The sequence below is a fragment of the Plasmodium vinckei genome (genome assembly GCF_900681995.1).
Source record: "Plasmodium vinckei vinckei genome assembly, chromosome: PVVCY_09".
Taxonomy (NCBI): domain Eukaryota; phylum Apicomplexa; class Aconoidasida; order Haemosporida; family Plasmodiidae; genus Plasmodium; species Plasmodium vinckei.
In genome coordinates this window covers 60,281-82,364 of record NC_051301.1, presented here as the reverse complement: position 1 = coordinate 82,364, position 22,084 = coordinate 60,281, and the positions used below count along the sequence as shown (strand labels likewise).

Below are 22,084 nucleotides of genomic sequence, written 5' to 3'. Positions count from 1 at the left end.
TCTGTTCTATGCCGCAAACAAATTGTATATGCTACATATTAAAATAAAAAATGTATAACTATATAGAAAGAATAAAGTTGTAAATAAACAAAGAAGAATATATATAGGAATTTTTTTTAATTATAATGTCCTCGATGTCAAGGCGCTGAGGGGGGGATATTCAAAGATTTCGTGTTATGTAGTATAACTTTGTGTTGATGTTGATAATTATGTGCTATATTTTTATTTAATTTTTAATAAATTTATTATATTTATTGGTTTGTGCAAGTTTATTTAATATATATAAGCGCAACTTTTTAAAAGAAAAAACAATTTTACCATAACCCACAATTTTTAGCCTATAATTGAAGTCTAAATATGTAACCCAAAAGGGGGGAATAAACATTGATATGAAAAGAATCTTATAATAAACACATCATTCGCAATTTATAATTTTTCTATCTAATATGTTATATAACTTATATATTAAATATGTTTAAAATAAAATATTGTCATTTTATTTTTTAATATTATATATTGGCTATCCATATATAATAGCAGTTAATATGTTATATTACAAATGCCTATCATATAAGATGTGTTAATCATGATTTAGGATAATAATGAATTATATATATCACGATACATAATGGTTTTACTTTATTTTATGAACATTTTTATTTAACAAAACCTCTTATTTTCATTATACATATATGTTTATTTTAATACTATAATTTCCAATGCCATTATGCAATGGCAGCAAAACAAAATAAATAAATTGTTATCTTATATTGCTTATATTTATGTTATATTTTATTTAATTTTTTCTATTAATGTATATAAAATTTTTTTAAAGCTATCACAGTTTTAGGTAGTTTATTATAATGTTACATATGTATATGCATAAAATATATTGGCATTATATGATTTGAATAACAATATAAAAAAAATAATTACATACAATGTAACTTTTATATTGAATTATTCTAATCATATTCATTAATTTCATTACTATATAGGAATTACGATCAAATATCACTTACAGATAAAAATATATATCACAGTACTATTGCATTAAATAATAAATCACAATTTATTTTCACTATAAAGGACGCAAGTAAGATCATATATATGTGTTATGTGCAAATATATTTTTTAATATTAATAATATAAAATTATTTTTATATAAAAAATATATTTTTTATGCTAATAAAAGGAAAAAAAACGGGAAAATGAAATGTTTTTTTCAAAGTGCTTTGCGTTAATTAATTTTATTGTGGAAACGTAAAAACATAAGTTCTGGGATTGCAATATCAATTATTGGCACTTTTTAATAAATCCAATATATTATTATATATATATGGCATATAAAAATTTAAATGCTTCGAATTATTGCCATCTTATTGATTTGTTTAAATTAATTATATCAATTAATTTTTACAATGTATATGATATACTTGAATTTTTGGTCTATTGTATAATGTGATATGAAATAGATAATATATCAATCAGGTTTATAATTAGTATCCTGGTGGATATGCTCTTGTGGGAGTAGTAGTACCAGCTGGTTTTGGTGCTGCTTTATTATCTGGTGCGGGGGCTGCTTTAGTATTTTGTACTGCGGGTTTTTTTTTAGGGGCTCCCTTCTTATGATAATGGAGTGCACCATAAGTACCAGCTGCTGCTAATGCTAATGTTGTAAGTATTGTAGATATAACTGCAGCTTTGTTATTTTTAATTTTGTTAGCAAGGGAGTTACCACCTTTTCCTTTGGGTTTAGCTTCAACATAATTATTAGATCCTGGGACTAAAACGTTTATGGCCAATAAAAAGGCAATAAAATAGAATGCTTTTGTTAATTTCATTTTCGTAAAATTAAAATTAAAAAAATTAAAATATAATAATATTAATAATAATAAAATATAATAAATTTATAAAGAGAAATTAATGCAATTATAAGAATTTATTATAACAATAGAATTAAAAATAAAATACAATATTTAATATTTTTTTAAGATAAAAAAATTATTGTATTTACAATATATTTTTTTAATGAAAACGTAATATGAAAATATATCTATATATATAATTTGTTAATTTTATTATTTTTTTTATTATTTCTTTCCTTAATTGCTTTATATTTTATTATGTTGACTGAATTTAGTTGCATGTTATTGATAATTTTTTCATGCATTTTTGGTTTATATGCTAAATAATATTATAGTGCCATTATTAATTTCTAAATTTTATAGGTTTTTTATAATTTTTTATCGGGGCAATTTTGCAATTTTAAAGATAATAAATGCTAAAGGTAAATGGTCAGTGGAATTGGGTATTTGTTTGATAACCATTATCAAATTTTAAGATAGAAACAATTAAGAAAAACAACACCGTATATAAAATAAAGCATTATACTATATTTTTTAATATATACGCAACATTTTTAAATATTCTTCTATATAAATTATTGTTTTGGACTTTTTCTTGCATTAAATAAAAAAAATATATAATTTAATAGGGTAATTTTTTAAAACCCTCTACATTCATACTTGTTATTAGAAAATTAAATTATACTAGCTAATAAAATATTACATATATGCATATATATACATAATATTAAAGTTTTGGGAAATATTATAATTTATTATCGTTTGTTTTAAAAACACTTAATTCATAAATATCTCTCATGGAATTTATAGTGATAATAAATGATTAATATAATAGCATAACATTATTATAATGACATGATATGTATATCACATTAAGCAAATGAGACAACATAAATGAATTATAATAGCTAAAAGTTTGTGGTTCTTTTTAAATAATACTAATTATTATAGTTTATATAAATTTATATATATTTTGGTATTCTTAATGGTTTTGTAAGATTAATATGGGGAAATATTTTATAATAATATGTAAAAATAGGTAAATAATATAAAGAAAAACTACTAGTAAACGAACAAATAAGTAAATATATACACAATTAATATATAAATAAATACAACGCTTTTAGCAAACTGTCGTCATTACAGATTAAATAAATATGAATTCATTATAATCTATGTATATATTTGTAACTTCGGATTTATGATTCAGGGTTTTTTGTTCGAGTATGTACCCTGATTTTGTTTTTATATTCTTTCTTGGAAAGGTGATGATCATTTATATTTGCTGAACCCATGACAATTATCGTTTTTTCTTTTGATTGCTAAAAAATGAATAAATATACATTTGAATAAAACGATAAAATATATATTAATATGAATTTTTTTTTATATATACTTATAGTATAGAATTTATGAAAGAATGCTTCGAAAATAATTAATAATTAAATAAAGAAAATTCATATGCTATAATCATAGTATTTATTATTTCCATTCGTATAATTTTATAATATATACATGTGTTTATATTTTATATAATGAAAGTAAAATTAGATAAATTTTAACCTTTTGAAGTTTATTAATAGAATAATACTATAGACAATTTCATAGATACATTACATATATTTAATTGAGTCAATAGTATTATGGTAATATATATATATATGTATGAAAGGATATTTGATTCCATTATATATGTGTTTTTATTCATAGTTTTCCTTCATCAGTGTCTGTTGTATGGATAACTTGAATAATAGATTTTTTTTGTAACATTAGAACAAAATGTAATATATATAACATCCCTGTATTTATAATCGCATTTTTCACAGTTAAATGGGAATAATAATTCTATCAAATTATATGACAAAACATAATTACTAAATTAAATTACTGGTATTATATGTTTTACTGTTTACTAATTAAAAAAACAACAAGCTGCAATAAATTTAATTGCACTATTTTACATGAGAAATAAACTAAACATTTATAGCATTCAAATGCAATTAAAAATGATGACAAAATTTAAACATATTAAAAAAATGGTATGCACAAAAACAAATCATACTAAACAAATATATATGAATATGTTTAGTATGAATATAAAAAACATCCTTTAAAAATTAAAAAAGACAAAAAAAAATATATAATTTTAATTAATTAATTAAAAAAGTATATAACGTGAAACATTTGCAATCATTGAATTGTTTTGTTATTAATATTATTATTTAATAAAAAAATATATTATATATAATAGCTTCGCTTTTTCCTCATTGTGATGTTTCAATAGTTCATTTATGACTATATTGCTTCATATTTCCTTTATGCATTATTTATATATTCCATTGTTTTATTTTATTCTTCGTCTTCACTTTCTCCGATATATGATTCTGCATCTTCCCCTTCACTTTCCCCGATATATGATTCTGCATCTTCCTCTTCACTTTCCCCGGTATATGATTCTGCCCCTTCGCCTTCACTTTCCCCGATATATGATTCTGCATCTTCTTCTTCGATTTCCCCGGTATATGATTCTGCCCCTTCGCCTTCACTTTCCCCGATATATGATTCTGCATCTTCTTCTTCAATTTCCCCGGTATATGATTCTGCCCCTTCGCCTTCACTTTCCCCGATATATGATTCTGCATCTTCTTCTTCAATTTCTCCGATATATGATTCTGCCTCTTCTTCTTCAATTTCGTCTCTAATTTCATTTTTTTCAACTACATCTTTATTTTCACTTTCTTCACATTTGACTTTATTTTCAATTTCAGCTTCGTCTTTATTTTCAATTTCTTCATATTCGATTTTATTTTCATTTTCTTCAACCTCATCTTTATTTTCAATTTGTTCATATTCGACTTTACTTTCATTTTCTTCAACCTCGTCTTTACTTTCAATTTCAGCTTCGTCTTTATTTTCAATTTGTTCATATTCGACTTTACTTTCATTTTCTTCAACCTCGTCTTTACTTTCAATTTCAGCTTCGTCTTTATTTTCAATTTGTTCATATTCGACTTTACTTTCATTTTCTTCAACCTCGTCTTTATTTTCAATTTCAGCTTCGTCTTCATTTTCATTTTCTTCATATTCTTTATCATTTTCAATTTGTGCATATTCAACTTTATCTTTATTTTCAATCGGTTCATATTCTCTATCATTTTCATTTTCCTCAACTTCATCTTGATTTTCATTTTCTTCATATTCTATTTTACTTTCATTTTCAGCTTCATCGTGATTTTCACTTTCTTCAACCTCATCTTGATTTTCAATTTGTTCATATTCGATTTTATTTTCACTTTCTTCAACCTCGTCTTTATTTTCATTTTCTTCATATTCGATCTTATTTTCAATTTGTTCAACCTCATCTTTATTTTTATTTTCTTCAACTTCATCTTTATTTTCACTTTCTTCAACCTCATCTTGATTTTCAATTTCTTCATATTCTATTTTACTTTCATTTTCAGCTTCATCGTGATTTTCACTTTCTTCAACCTCGTCTTGATTTTCAATTTGTTCAACCTCGTCTTGATTTTCACTTTCTTCAACCTCATCTTTATTTTCAATTTCTTCATATTCGTCTTTATTTTCATTTTCTTCATATTCGATTTTATTTTCACTTTCTTCAACCTCATCTTTATTTTCAATTTCTTCAACCTCATCTTTATTTTCAATTTCTTCAACCTCGTCTTGATTTTCAATTTCTTCAACCTCGTCTTGATTTTCAATTTCTTCAACCTCGTCTTGATTTTCACTTTCTTCAACCTCGTCTTGATTTTCAATTTCTTCAACCTCGTCTTGATTTTCACTTTCTTCAACCTCATCTTGATTTTCAATTTCTTCAACCTCATCTTGATTTTCAATTTCTTCAACCTCATCTTGATTTTCAATTTCTTCAACCTCATCTTGATTTTCAATTTCTTCAACCTCATCTTGATTTTCAATTTCTTCAACCTCATCTTGATTTTCAATTTCTTCATATTCTATTTTACTTTCATTTTCAGCTTCATCGTGATTTTCAATTTGTTCATATTCGTCTTTATTTTCATTTTCTTCAACTTCATCTTGATTTTCAATTTCTTCATATTCTATTTTACTTTCATTTTCAGCTTCATCGTGATTTTCAATTTGTTCATATTCGTCTTTATTTTCATTTTCTTCAACTTCATCTTGATTTTCAATTTCTTCATATTCTATTTTACTTTCATTTTCAGCTTCATCGTGATTTTCACTTTCTTCAACCTCATCTTGATTTTCATTTTCTTCATATTCTATTTTATTTTCACTTTCTTCAGCTTCATCGTGATTTTCACTTTCTTCAACCTCGTCTTGATTTTCAATTTCTTCAACCTCGTCTTGATTTTCAATTTCTTCAACCTCGTCTTGATTTTCAATTTCTTCAACCTCGTCTTGATTTCCATTTTCTTCATATTCTTTATCATTTTCAATTTCTTCATATTCTTTATCACTTTCAATTTGTTCATATTCTTTATCATTTTCAATTTCTTCATATTCTTTATCACTTTCAATTTGTTCATATTCTTTATCATTTTCGATTTCTTCATATTCTTTATCACTTTCAATTTGTTCATATTCTTTATCACTTTCAATTTGTTCACATTCTTTATCACTTTCAATTTGTTCACATTCTCTATCATTTTCATTTTCCTCAACCTCGTCTTGATTTTTATTTTCTTCATATTCGATTTTACTTTCATTTTCAGCTTCATCGTGATTTTCAATTTGTTCACATTCTCTATCACTTTCAATTTCTTCATATTCTCTATCACTTTCAATTTCTTCATATTCTCTATCACTTTCAATTTCTTCATATTCTTTATCACTTTCAATTTCTTCATATTCTTTATCACTTTCAATTTCTTCATATTCTTTATCACTTTCAATTTGTTCACATTCTCTATCATTTTCATTTTCCTCAACCTCGTCTTTATTTTCAATCTGTTCATATTCGATCTCATTTTCATTATTTTCAACTTTGTCGTGACTTTCAATGTGTTCATATTCTTCTTGACTTTTATTTTCTTCAATTTCGTCTTCATTTTCATTTTCTTCATATTCTTTATCATTTTCAATTTCTGCATATTCTCTATCACTTTCAATTTGTTCATATTCTCTATCATTTTCAATTTGTTCACATTCTCTATCATTTTCATTTTTATCATCTCCGTATTCATTTTCTCCATCTCCGAGACATGATGTAAATTCATCTAATTCTTCTGTATCTTCATATACCGTACTTGATTCTTCTTCACATATTGTACTTAATTCTTGCTTTTTAGGTAATTCTTGCTTTTTAGGTAATTCTTGCTTTTTAGGTAATTCTTGATTTTTAGGTAATTCTTGATTTTTAGGTAATTCTTGATTTTTAGGTAATTCTTGATTTTTAGGTAATTCTTGATTTTTAGGTAATTCTTGATTTTTAGGTAATTCTTGATTTTTAGGTAATTCTTGATTTTTAGGTAATTCTTGCTTTTTAGGCATCTTAGGTATTGGAGGGGGGACGTCACTTTGTTTATATTCGTTCTTTTGGGTGAATTGATAATTGTACTTAAGGGGTATAACCTTAATCTTAATCATATGTTCATAGTCTTCTTCATATGGTCTAATATAGTATCCTTTCCTTTTGGAATCATTTTCTCTTCTTAAAAATCCGGTCACTTTATCAACGGTAGTACCATCGGTTTCTGATGTAAAGGGCTCACTTAATCTAGTTTGAGGTATTTTGTAAATTTCTATTACCGGTGGATCGTATTCATCTATAAATTTGATATCTGGGATATTAGAGTCATGCTCCTCCTTGACTTTGACTTCAACTGGTTCATCTGCCGTTTTATTGCTTTTCTTTATTTTTTTTTTTAAGAACGAAAACTAAAAAAAACAACAAAATAAAAAATGCATCAGATATTGTAATGTTAATTTATTATTATATTTATATACAAAATTAATTAAATCAATTAGTATAGACATATTTATATATATATAATATGATGTGTGTTTTGTGGTTTTTTCTTATATTACGCAACCCGTGGTAGACTTTGAACCCGAGCTGACATCTGCTAAAACTATACTAAATAGTATTGAGGAAATCAGGCCTAATGGCATTCCTTTCATCTTCAACAGTGCTTAATTTGCATTATTGCCAACTCAAACATAAGATTGCGAGATTATATTATATAGATACTCAATTCAAACGCAATGGCATATATATATGCTAGTAAGGGAATAAAAAACAATTATATATATTTTAGTAACTTGAAGTTAATATTAATACTACAATATAGCATATATATATTTAAACAAACATTTTGAGGAAATTAAAACACGGTAAAAATTAAAAAATTTATATTATAAAACACTAAAAAAATTAAAAAACAAATACAATTATTACATAAAAATAATATTTAATTATTATGTTTTAATATTTGAACAAGATTAATTCTATTAAGTCTTAATTATCGTTTTATAAAATGGTTTTTATAATTAAAAAAAAAATATATTTTTATTACTTTATATAAATTAATTTAATTGCTTAAAAATTAAATGGAAATGTAAAAAACATATTTTATTATATTTTAAGAAAAAAATACAACTATATAAAATTTGTATGCCTTTTTTTACATGAGGGCTTATGGTTATATTGAATTATATATATGTATCATAGTATGTTTATTTTAATCGTTTTAAATTTAATATATATCACAATAAACTTATTAATTGATAAAAATAATTTAATATATATATTTATGGCAAATAAATAAAAGTATACAAAATTATTTCTATTAATATAAATTAAAATTTTAACAACATATAATAATGAAATAAAAAAAAAAAAAAAACGAATTTTTTATGGAACTGAAATAATTTCTTATAATATACTTTTTTAGGCATTATAAAAAATGCTTTCATAAATCTTTATTATATTATAAATAACGTCGATTTGTCGAATATTGATTTATATTTTATGTATCTTCAATTTATAATTGCATACTAAAATAGATAAAAAAATTATTTCATTAATATTATAAAATATACATATTAGTCCGCCCATATTATAGCATAAGCAATTACTCAAAATGAATCAGATTATATTTTTATAGCTTCATATATAAAATGTTTATTACAATTTTATCGAGAAAACTATAATTTAAATTAAAAAATGGGGCATATAAATAAGAGGTTTTGTTAAATAAAAATATTCATAAAATGAACATATTATGATAAATGTAATTTATTATAACCATGAACTCTGGAGCATTAATATGCAATTTCATGAATTTATTTATTATAAATAGCACTGATTATACATATTTTATATGGATATTTATAAAATACATAATTTTACATTTTGATATATATTCTGTCTTATAACGGATTTTTATGTTTGTTCATTATTGATAATTTTACAAAATATATTTATATCAACCAGAGTGAATGAAATAACATATACACGACAAAACTAATATAAATACATTATAGATGTACCTATATTACATATAAAAAGTAGTAATATTATTATTTTAAGAAATCGGTTGTCTATTTTCCTTATGAAATACATATACTCCCTAAGAAATCCTATTATATAACAAAAATATAAACACATTTAAATAATGTTTTTCCACAAATTTACGTAATAATACTTATCCAATTTAAATTGGTTGAACAACATTATATTTTAAAAATGATATTCTAATACTAAATTTTATTCTCCAATTTGTTGTCCTTAAAATTGTCTTACATATAAAGAAGCATCAAATAAATATAATAATTATTATTTTAATACCATTTTATTAATTATAAGAACATAAAAACTAATTAAAAGTAAAGTTATTATATAATTAGTTTTAATTTGTATGCATTCACAAATTAACATTATATAACACCTTAAAATTGCAAATAAAATCATTATATACAAATTAAATTTAAAAAAAAATTGAAGTAACAAAAAACATATATATAATGTAAAAAGATATAATATATTTATTATGATTTTTTCTTGTTTTGACTTAAAAAATTAATTGAAAACGTTACGTTTATGTTTATAAAAACACAAAACAATAATCAATATAAGCATTATTAACGCACATTTATATATAATTTTCTTATTTATCTTCTATTTCGTCTTCACCATTGTTTCTTAAATTACTAATCCATTCAATAATTTTGTTTAAAATTTCTTCATTTCCTGGATCTACCGTTATTTCATGGTTCATACCACCAACAATATATAATTTTTTTATATCAACATTTGCTTTATCATGAAACAGAACTGTCCCTTTATAATAACAAACAGTGTCATCTTTTGAATGCACAAATAATAAAGGAATATCTTTTGGAATATAATTAATATCACTGTACAATGTGATCGTTGCTTTTATAAGTTCAGACATACATTTAAATGATATTCCATTGGTATTTAGAAATTTATCGTGTTTATATATATTAAAAGAATATTTGGATATTTTATAGCGGAATATCGGAATTAGTGCATGAGGCGCGAGATTAGACATGAAGTCTATCATAGGCAAATAAACATACTTAAATGAATTGATTTTTTCATTCAATAATGTTTTTATTATCATCATACCAGATAAAGACACACAACCTTTAATATTTAATTTATCTAAATAATTATAGTATCCTTCATGTTTATCACTGGCGCTAGTAATAGCATTTGTCATAGCAGAGGTACTAGCACAGGAATTATCGGAATCATAATCATTATAATTATTCATATCATTGTCAATTTCACTAATATTAGTAGAATTGTCTAATATGGTATTAAACTTTTTGCAGTTATTTGAATCTCCAGAATTGATGTTATTTTCTTTTGCTTTCCCTAATAATTGTAATATTCTTAAAGCAATATTTCCTCCCATTGAATACCCCATAATATACATAGGAAGCCTTTTTTTTTTAGCTGGCACTATATCATAAGATTCATCATCCGTTTGATTTTCACTTGCAATTTCATCTTGAATTTTATTCATATATTGTATTACATCATCAACTAGATCATCAAAGCAATTAATATCGCTTCTTATATTTCCCAATGATTGGGATTCGCCATGTCCTTGTAAATCTAATGCATATACTGAATAACCGCTTTGATTAAATTTTTCAATCCAGCTATCTTTATAAATGTAGTAATTATTATTGTCTACTACTAAGCCTTCATTTTTATTTGGCATTTTTAAATTTATTTTCATAAAATTTAATCGAGCATGACCTTTGTATCCATGTATTAACAATATAATTCCTATAGCATTTTTAACTATCCATCCATATGTTTTTAAAAGTAAACCATTTTTGTTACATAACCAACCTACCTTAGGATCACCATCTAAATTACATGTTTTATTCCTTAATTCATCATTATTCAATTCAATTTCTTCCATCATCAATATTATGAGTATAATAATCCATTATACATCCAAAAAAAAAATATATATATATATATACTACTTTCCCTTTTAATAAGGTATTTTAAATAGTGAATACCTTTGTTTTCGCATAAACTGTATACATATATGCGTATATAATTAAAATTTTACTTTTCAAATGTATGTATACAAATTATTAACACAAAATATACCATATTAAATCATATTATGGCTTTATACAAATTTATATATGCAAACTTTACATACATATTGAATTAGGATCAAATAATATTAATAGAATTGGATGTATATTATAATAATATAACAAATTATAAACAAATTATAAAAAATGGAAAAAAGTTTATAATTATAGCTCTTTATTTTATTTTCAGTACTTTTTAGAGTATTTCATGTAACCAGATGAAATATCAATTGATATAATAGGATTAATACGAATAATTATGTATTGTTTGTTTTTCGGTAATTTATTTTATATTTTTTTAATTTTCTTAATTTCGATAGTTCAAATTTGGTCTTATAAAAAATATATATTTAAAATATATAATTTATATATATTATTTTTTTATTAATAAATAATGATTTATATAATGTTTTTACTTAAAAAATAATAGCGATCAAATACGATATGCATAGCATATTTATTTATAAAAGTAACGAAAAAAAACGACAACCAAAAATTTTTTTTTATTTTTACTTCGATATAATAACAATCATGTTTAAGTTAACATAAATAAAAAAATATATATTATTAATATAATTTTTTAATTATAATAAGTATAATAATTCCTCGAAAGAAATGTTATAATAGGCATAATACTTTACAACTGTTAATGATTTATGACATTAATTATACACTATAAGAAAATATATAAAAATATTTACATATTTTTTTCATTTAAGACAATAAACATTTTATTTACCTCAAAATTATTGTCTACAATTAATAGCATATTGTTAAAATGTATGATATAATTTTAACCATAAGCTTTACAAACATATCTAAAAAATAATTTTTTTCATTTTATGTGTTTATAATTTAGATTATTATAACAATTGAATCAATTCATACTATTATATTTAGCATAAATTAACAAACTAAAAACTATTCAAAATAGAAGAAAAAAAGTGAATCGCTATTTTTAAATATTATATAAAAATGTATATAATATAGTGTTTTTAAGTGTTATTGTTCGTAATATTTTAAATTACCAAGACGTGAAAAAACAAATGTATTTAATATATTTAATTATTTAATATTTTCCGATATATTACAACCCCTAAAAAGCAGGATTCGGGTTTATAGTTGCATTTTGGGAAACTCGTATTGTGGGTCATTGTTCTGTACTATGGGTTATAGTTTGGTTTTATGAAATATATGTTTTGAGTTAGGGCTATATTTTTATTAATTTATTTATAGTTGAATAGCATTTATTGATCTGTAAATGCGATTAAATATATGTACAATCGCATATGTTTAATCACGTGATGAAGTTCAAAAGTTCAAATATGCAATCAAAAAAGAGGCATATCCATTAATATGAAAGAGGTTGTATAACATTTTTTCATAAGTTATAATATATATAATTGAGTGTTAATATTGATTTAATATGATTAAAATAAAATGTCTATATTGCATATATTAATATAGACATTGGGTATATATGAAATCGCATTGTGCTATGTTATAATTGTCTATTATATAAAACTTGTTAATCAGGAACTATATTGAATTATGCATAACGCAATATGTTTCTTTATTTGATGAACATTTTGTTTAGTAATACTTATAATATGTGTCACAATTACTTTAATTTAAATTATGTTATGTCAACTGAACTGTAATAATAACATTATATATGAGGATGCGTATTAATTATAAGATAATTCATTTGGAAAAATTGTCTACATAACAATATACATTCATATTAATGATTTTATTTTTAATGTTAATTAAACACATTATAAATTAATTATAGATAATAATGAAATATAGATTTGCAAAATATCTATTGAGATTCGATAATATAACGATGTCTATAAAATATTATTGTATTTCTAACATTTTTAATAATACAATAAAAATTAAACTATATATACAATATTTTTTAAGTTTTAATTGCAGTTACTATTTTCTTTTTGTATGAAAATTAATTAGTATTAATAGAAATAGTTTTATAGGCTTTTATTTATTTTTCATAAGGGTATAATATTAGATTAATAACTATTAATTTATACATTTTATAGTTTTGAGGTATAAATAAATTATATTTTAAAATAAAGAAAAGAAAAAACATAAGTATATTAATTAAATATATGCCATATTTTGTTCCAATAATTATAAATAATATAATAGACAAAATATTGTTATTATATACCTATACAAATAATCTAATAAAATACTCTACTAATAAATAATATTGAAATGATATTTTATTGTGAAAGTTTCATATAATTAAATATTAATTTGATCAAAAAGGCACGTAATAATAATTTTTATTTGAACTCATAATATTTTTATTAGGTTATTATATATATACAAACTTATAATTTTATATTTTAAATATAGTACTATTAAGAGATAATATATATCGTATTTAAATTGTTAAAATGTTCGTTATGTCTCATTACTTGTGTATTATTAATATATTTATGTCTTTTATTATTTTGTATAATATATTTCTAGCGTGAATCAATTAAAGATACTAATGAATTGTTTCGTTTGGAAAGGAGTGATTCAGAATGATATATTCAATATGATAATGCACATAATGTTTATTGTTCTTACAAGAAAAATGTGACTAAAAAAGAATGCTTTTCTTATGAAGAAATAGTTAGCTCTTCTTTTATAGCATTCCTAACTTAATTTAAGAGCGGCGTTGAGGATGTTTTAGAAGATGATAAACTTGCTGCATATGATATTTTATGGTCAAGTTATAAACTAAATAAAAATAAACAAAATCAAATCAGCAGTATAAAAGACTTTTATGATAAGCATATAAAGGGTAATGATAAGGAGTATATTAATGATATAATTGGTGTTGAATCTTATAAAAGTTATGAAGATGTTATAAATAAAAAACAAAATTTGATCAATATGGATATTAAAATTGTGTCTAAATTATATGATGCATTAATATTATTATGTGTCATGTATACTGAAATTGATACAGATAAGTCAAATTGCACAAAATGTTCTCTAAAAGCTAATGAATTTGTTAAAAAAATATACAGAACTTAATGAAGATTCTGATATTACTAGAAATAGTTCATATATTCAAACATTGTATACTTTATCAAATGATTACGATAATTTTAAAAATAAATGTAATGTTGCTCAATCTAACAATTTTTCACCCCTTTCAACTATAGAATAAATGCAATCTTCTGCAAAAGGTTCTGAAAAACTTTCTGTGCAATATACTATGCATGATTCTGAAGTTATATCACCAAACTCATCGATAACTAACACATTAATTCCAGTTTTATCGATCTTTTTTGCAATGCCAGTTTTCTTGGGACTTGCTTATAAGGTAAATAATAAGAAACTCATAATATAATGTTTAAAAATTATTTTCGTGATTCCTTATATGTGATTATCAAAAAATATATAATATATTTACCATTTTTATATTAGTATTCATTATTCGTATTTGATAAACGACTTCAAAGACAATATTTAAGGAAAAAATATAAATAATAAAGGTAAAAGTAGATCATAAGTATATTAATTTGAAGGTGGTGATCTATATATTTTATGATATGTCTATATTGATATACACTTAATTATTAGCACGTTTTAAGTTTTATGATAATAATAAAAGTACGAAACATGAATTTTGAACGGTAAAAAAGGGATCAAACTAATATATAAGGTAATCATGCAAAAAATGTAATTAATTATAGCATTAATTATTTGATTTCGTTACAAAATTAAACACATTCAATATATTTTAATTCAAAAGGAACAATAAATTACATACTAAACAATCATTTTTAAAACGATCAAACTGTTGTGATGGTAATTTAAATAGGCACTACGTATAAAGATGAATTAATTTTATTAATATATGTATCCCAATATTAATATAATGAAAGAAATTTACCTGGGGAATATTGTGATTTATTCTCTCCTCCCCAGTATGCTATCTGCATAATACTCCTATGTATAGTATTTCCATGTTTTCGATCGCTATAAAAATCGATATTATGATCATAATTCAAATACTACGAAAAAAAAATGTATAAATATATAAAATATGTCAATATTTTTTGTGGGAATATTATAAAATATATGACTTAAACAGAAAATAAATTTTAGATTAGTGTTAAAATGAGAATAAAAATATTATGTTATTATTTTTTGAGATTGCTTACAACGTTGACATAAGTAATATTAATTAGATCATTGTTGCCTTTTTTAATAATAAGCCCGGACAAGGTAGAATTCAACTTCGATAATGCTTCATCAGGATCCATGTCATCATGATAGATTGATTTTGAATTTTCTAACATTTCTTTCGTATTAATATTTCCATGGATATCCAATTCATATCTTATAACTCTTGTAGGACAAAGAATTACAGTTATGTCATCTGATACCTACAAAATTAATGAATAAAAAAATATATGTATTGTATAAATTAATGTATAATAATATGAATAATATAATTTTAAGAGGGATAATGGAAAAAAATATATTTACTTGAACTTTTGCGCCTAAAGCATATTTTTTTTTTTTGATTGATGATATTTCATCTTGTACATATTTTTCAAACAAAACTAGATCTGAGTTGTATATACGAACAGGATTTCCTAAAAAAATTATTATTTTTCACATATAAGTGAAATATTATGAAGATAGCAAAATATTAATAAAAATAACAGGTAAGCAATAGTAAAATTCAAGCATCCATAAAGAGTGATAACCACATATTAAATTTATTAATTGATTATTTTTATGTACCATGAATAAATTTGAAATCCAATTTTTGGAAATCAGCGTAATCCCATATCTTATTTATTGTGGAAGAGTACTAATGAAAAAAAATATGGATATATATAATAATGATTATTTAATTTTAACTTATTTTTATATATTAAATATTGTTTGGTATTTTATACCATATAATGGCCTTTAATCGTCGCATGAAATCTGTCAACGTCCACACGTTCTAATTTCTTGGAATCTGTTTCACAATATTGACCGTATTTATGCTCGAACGTGAAACCATCCATACTCTCAGCAACTTTTAGTAAAAGTGCCGCATTTTCGTTTGCATAGTTCATTGCAAGTTGAGTTTCTTCAGGGTCTTTACATAACTTGCGTTTATATTCCTCACGTTTTGCATCCGCGCTATTATTGGTTAAAGTGAGATTATTTTTTATGCGTAAAAAAAAGAAAGAAATGAATTTATAAAATGGAATTTTGAATATTTAATCGTTATGAAGTCACGGGGTTAGCGAATATGCATATTTATATTATATATTTTTTTTCCGTATTTTCATACGCAGTCTTTCTTTGTTCAGTGATTTTGGCTTTATTAGCAGCCTTTAGAGCAGGTTGGCTTGCAAGTGTGTTATTGATGGCACATACGACCAAGCTTAAAACAAAAAAAACGGTCTTAATATAGCCTCTATTCATTTTGGACTTGATAAATAAACAAATATTAATTTAAAAGTTGTAAAAACACGTTATATAAGTATAGTTAAAATAAAAGCAAAAGAATATCCAAGGAAATTTTAAAAAATTAATACTTATTCAAAAATAAAAAAATAAATTTATATAATCATTTAAATGACAAATTTTTATCTCAAATTTTTAATGCTTATGTTTTATCAGGTTTACAAATTTGACTTATTTTTTATTTAAATGAACTAGTTGCAAGGGAATAAAAATAATTTATACAAATTATAGAGCATCAAAAATATTATGATTTTAATTTTTCTAACATTATAATAATATTTAAAAAAGTAAATTTAATTATATATAATATTTTATATGTTACGCGTTATGAAGAATACATATTTTTTTTATAGTTTATTCCCCCAAATTAAAGAATAGTTTTACAATATCTCTCTATATATATAGGATTATGTATGCATTTACATGCATTTTGAAAAAAAAATGTATGCATACATCAGCGCATTACCTAATGAAAACCGATAATTTAAAATATAAAAAGAGAGCAACAGTATAAAAAATAAATATTAGTTTTAATGGTATTTTCCAATATATTATTTGGGATAGTTATGATTATAGATATGCATGCAATGAATAAAAAACGGGCATAATGGAGTAATATAATAGTAATTGTATAAAATAGATATTTGTTTTGGGATTTTTCATCTTTATTGAGTATACATGTTTTTTATATTTTTATGTATTAAAGAGTTTAATTTATCTGAAATTATGTATATTATTTATATATGGTTGCAACTACTATAACTGCAATAATAGTATTTCAATTCATCATAACAATAGCATGCTAAATTTTGCATTATGGTGAATGAATCACGTGTTTTGTGATTATATTTTTTACTTTTAATATTAATACAACTGTCCCAATATTATTCCCTAGGCGATCAAAATTATATATTGTTGGTGAAGTAATGATATACAATATTTCTTGTAAATTGATGCAAATTATAATAAAATATTTTTTATGTAGCAAAATAAAATATAAAACATTACAAAATATAAAAAATATATAAATAAAAATACAATAAAAAAAAATATGTAAAATAAACTATAGAGCATTTATATACGAAAAAAATTTTTTTTTTAATTATATTTTTCTTAGTGTTAAGGTGTTCAAAATATTGTGCTTTTTGTATTATGCACATTGGTTTTAGGGTGAAGGAATATACTTACATTTTATTTAATATATATAATAAATTATTAAACGAAAAAGCGCATATATTATGATTCCTGTATTTTATTCCCTAAATGAAGCTTAAATTTGTAATAAATAAAATGGGCATAAGCGTTAATATAAAAAGGGGCCAATAAACAAATATATTTTCATAAATGATAACACTTGGATTTGAATTTTATAACTTAAATATTAAGTATGTTGAAGTATAATATCGGTATTTTGTATTTGTTTTTAATTTTGAGTTCGCCATATATATTGAGTCGTGATATTATTTATTATAACTGTCTATTATATAAGAAATGTGAATCACCACATTTGAAATTATATTAGTACATATATATAACATAAATTATGTTTATTTGACGAATATTTGTATTTAACAAAATTTCTTATTTGGATGATACAACATTTGTGATTTAATATTGTTTATGAACTTACAAAATTATAATAAGATTCGTTTAAAGTATTTGTTTATAATATAGCTCATATGTGTTAATACTGAAATATTGATGAATAATTAACCATATTACTAATATATAATAGATATTCATAAAATATAGATCAATATTCGATAATACAACGATATCTATAAAATATTATTATATTTCAAACATTTTTAATAATACAATAAAAATTGAGCAATATATAAAAGAAAAATAAGGATTATACTAAAAAATATGGTAAAATTCAATTAAGAAAAAGGAAATAATTCAAGTTATAATATGAAAATATAATAATACAAAAAATTATAAAATGGATGCTAAGAAAAAATATATAGCTAAACTCAATTGAATTATTTCAATTTAGTATTATTTTTGATATTATTAAGCTCTAATGTGCTACTAAAATAATTAGACATACTACATGTTTATTGTGGATATATGTTGTTAATTTAATTATATATTACAATTAAAAATAAATATACATTGTTGGATCGACAATATATATTTTTTTTGGAGAAATAATATAAATTTTTTTAAAATATTAATTAAAAAAATAATAATTAAATTGTATTATTAAATATTTAACAATACTTTGTATGAATTTTTCATATATTTATAGCTTTATATCAAATTAATGTAAATAAACAATGCTATTATATACAGTAAATTGACATAATTAATATCAAACATCATAGGTACAAATATAAGTAAATAAAAAATTAGTATGATATTTTATATATAAAAAGACAATTTTTTTTATTTCTTAAAATTTTTTTATGATATTAAAAAAAATAAATATGTACTGCAAAAATGAATCTCAAATTAATAGAAATAAGTTTATCTCTTCTTTTAATGTGCTTATGCGAAGGACACAGTAACGAGGTAAAATATTATATGTTAAATTTATAAATATTGGTTTATTGTGATAAAATTTATATTATGGTGATATTTTACATTACAAAATAAAATTTAATTTTAAATATATTCAAAATTTATGTATTTTTAGAAAAAAAATAATAATGGATTTATGATTACAAAATCGAATCGATTGCTATCTGAACTCGAAAACGATAAAGTAGGAGTAGAAGTACATGAAGACCAACCAGTTTATGAAGACCAATCAAATTATGAAGTGCTCGTAAGAGATATAAATGGGAAGCCTGTCGATAAAAATAATTTAAAAAATAATATAAAAATCGTTTTTATCGATTTAGATGGAACATTATTAAATGACCGTTATAAAATATCCAAATTAAATATAGAAAGTTTAGTAAAGGCACAAAATAAAGGAATAAAAATAGTTTTTGCTACTGGTCGTCCAATGCATTTAGCTAATTATGTAATAGGAAAAGATGTTAAAAAAAATAATTTAAGTTTAGTGCCCGGAATATATTTCAACGGCGGTATCACTTATGGCCCTAATGGTGACATAATGCTTGATAATTATATAGATGAAAAATTAGTAATGGATATATATAATTTTTCAAAGGAAAACAATTTCATTAGACGTATGTTTTGGTGTAGTTTAGAAAAAACACATGTTTTTGAAAATAATGGATATATTGATGAATATTTGAATATTGTACCTATAATGCCTGATATTATTGATGAAGAAACATTAAAAAATACAAAAATATACAAAATTGGTATTAGATTAGATAAAGAAAACTTATCAAGTGTAATAAAAATGTATCAAGATAAATTTTCGGATCGAATTCGTGTAGTTAACACATTTAAAACATATATAGAATTGATTCTTCATAATACAAATAAATTTGAAGGTGTAAAAGCATTATGCAAACATTTCGATATAAGTTTAAATGAAGCATTAGCTATAGGAGATGCTGAAAACGATATAGAGATGCTACAAGGCGTAGGAACTTCAATAGCAGTACAGAATGCTGCTAGTGAAATAAAGGAATGCGCAAAATATGTAGGTCCATCAAACAATGATGATGCGGTACATCATGCACTACGAACATTTTGTGATATTTAAAACAAAAAAATCGAAAAAGATAAGCATACATATAAAATTCTATAGAATTAAAATAATGGTTATTAAATGGATCGCTATGACTCCTATTATTTCCATTATCCTCATTAGTGTTATAGTAAATATTACTATCAATACTATTATTAAAATTTTTAATTAAATATTAATTTGTTTCCTTCTACATTTATATGCAATCATAATATATGTTTATTTTGAGTTTTTATAGTTTATGGCTCATTTATGTTTGTTTTTAACTTTTTAATAACCCTTATTGTAGAGATGCAATTTTATACTATATATATTGAAGTATGCCTCCAAATATATACATAAATGTAGGTTTTATGAAAGGAGAAATAGTATGTTGGCTTTATTTGGTTTTGGGGTTCAGGGTTATATTGAATTATATATATCATAGCATGTTCATTTTAACTGTTTTAAAATTTTAACAATATAAAATAATGAAATAATTTCGTATAGTGTGCTTTTTTAGACATTATAAAAAATGTTTTCATAAATATTTATTGCGTTTGCGTTATAAATAACGTCGATTTGTCGGATATTGATTTACAGTTTATGTATCTGCAATTTATAAATGCATATTAAAATATATTTCATTAATATTATAAAATATATGTATTAATCCGACCATATTATAGAGCATACAAATTAATCAAAATGAATCCGATTATAAATTCACACACAAAATGCTTATTACAGTTTTATCGGAGAAACTATAATTTAAGTTAAAAAATAGGATTTACAAATACGAATTATTGTTAAATAAAAATATTCATAAAATGAACATATTATGATATATGAGGGTACAAATTATAATTAGTTTTATTTTGAATATTCCTTTACATTACAATATATATTCAGATTAGCATATTACCAATATATAATAGGTAATCATAAATATAGGTTCATAAAATATCGATCAGAATCTACAATACAACGATATTTATAAAAGACATTTTATACATCTAACATTTGTAGTAATACATGAAACATACACTATAGATATAAAATAGTAAAATATTCTACAAATAACTAGTATTTAAATACTCTTTAATGTGAAATCTTATGTAATTAAATATTATTTTTGTCGAAAAGGTACATAATAATATATTTGATTTGAACTAATAATATTTATATTAGGTTATATATATACAAACTTATGCAAGAAACCCTGCACCATTTATTAATTTATTTTTTTTGTTAATTTTTTTTGTTGTTTTTTTTTGTCTATAAAAGAAAAAGAAACACCATAGAATGATAAATTTAATTAATATTTTATATTGTTTGTAATATTCAGATGCTTATGGTACTATATTTAAGTAAATATTAATATATAACAATAATAAACAATTAAATTCGTTTATTACTATTATTATAATATATATATGATGTTATCAGAATGACTAATTTTCAATTCTAAATTGATTTATATAATTCTAAGAATAAAAACATCACTAACATAATGAATGAT

General features: G+C 22.3%; 6 protein-coding genes across 6 annotated transcripts; 2 read left to right on the top strand and 4 right to left on the bottom strand.

Annotated features, from left to right (window-relative positions):
* Positions 1 to 1,499: 1,499 nt before the first annotated feature.
* PVVCY_0900220 (early transcribed membrane protein) lies at positions 1,500 to 1,844 on the bottom strand (the record flags this gene model as incomplete). Its single annotated transcript, XM_008627621.2, has 1 exon — positions 1,500 to 1,844. The coding sequence occupies one exon, from the start codon at positions 1,842 to 1,844 to the stop codon at positions 1,500 to 1,502; it is 345 nt and encodes a 114-aa protein (XP_008625843.2).
* A 2,373-nt stretch (positions 1,845 to 4,217) lies between these two features.
* On the bottom strand, positions 4,218 to 7,994 carry PVVCY_0900210 (erythrocyte membrane antigen 1; the record flags this gene model as incomplete). The annotated part of the gene is made up of 2 exons (XM_037634304.1): positions 4,218 to 7,751; positions 7,902 to 7,994. The coding sequence occupies 2 exons, from the start codon at positions 7,992 to 7,994 to the stop codon at positions 4,218 to 4,220; spliced, it is 3,627 nt and encodes a 1,208-aa protein (XP_037490416.1).
* Positions 7,995 to 9,982: 1,988 nt separating this feature from the next.
* PVVCY_0900200 (lysophospholipase, putative) lies at positions 9,983 to 11,281 on the bottom strand (the record flags this gene model as incomplete). The annotated part of the gene is made up of 1 exon (XM_037634303.1): positions 9,983 to 11,281. One exon carries the CDS (start codon positions 11,279 to 11,281, stop codon positions 9,983 to 9,985), a length of 1,299 nt encoding a protein of 432 aa, XP_037490415.1.
* Positions 11,282 to 13,989: 2,708 nt separating this feature from the next.
* PVVCY_0900190 (PIR protein CIR protein, fragment) lies at positions 13,990 to 14,522 on the top strand (the record flags this gene model as incomplete). Its single annotated transcript, XM_037634302.1, has 2 exons — positions 13,990 to 14,001; positions 14,154 to 14,522. The coding sequence occupies 2 exons, from the start codon at positions 13,990 to 13,992 to the stop codon at positions 14,520 to 14,522; spliced, it is 381 nt and encodes a 126-aa protein (XP_037490414.1).
* Positions 14,523 to 15,364: 842 nt separating this feature from the next.
* Positions 15,365 to 16,925, bottom strand: PVVCY_0900180 (fam-a protein; the record flags this gene model as incomplete). The annotated part of the gene is made up of 6 exons (XM_037634301.1): positions 15,365 to 15,508; positions 15,659 to 15,883; positions 15,987 to 16,096; positions 16,248 to 16,317; positions 16,406 to 16,637; positions 16,792 to 16,925. The coding sequence occupies 6 exons, from the start codon at positions 16,923 to 16,925 to the stop codon at positions 15,365 to 15,367; spliced, it is 915 nt and encodes a 304-aa protein (XP_037490413.1).
* A 2,487-nt stretch (positions 16,926 to 19,412) lies between these two features.
* Positions 19,413 to 20,598, top strand: PVVCY_0900170 (haloacid dehalogenase-like hydrolase, putative; the record flags this gene model as incomplete). The annotated part of the gene is made up of 2 exons (XM_008627643.2): positions 19,413 to 19,484; positions 19,609 to 20,598. 2 exons carry the CDS (start codon positions 19,413 to 19,415, stop codon positions 20,596 to 20,598), a joined length of 1,062 nt encoding a protein of 353 aa, XP_008625865.2.
* Positions 20,599 to 22,084: the final 1,486 nt, after the last annotated feature.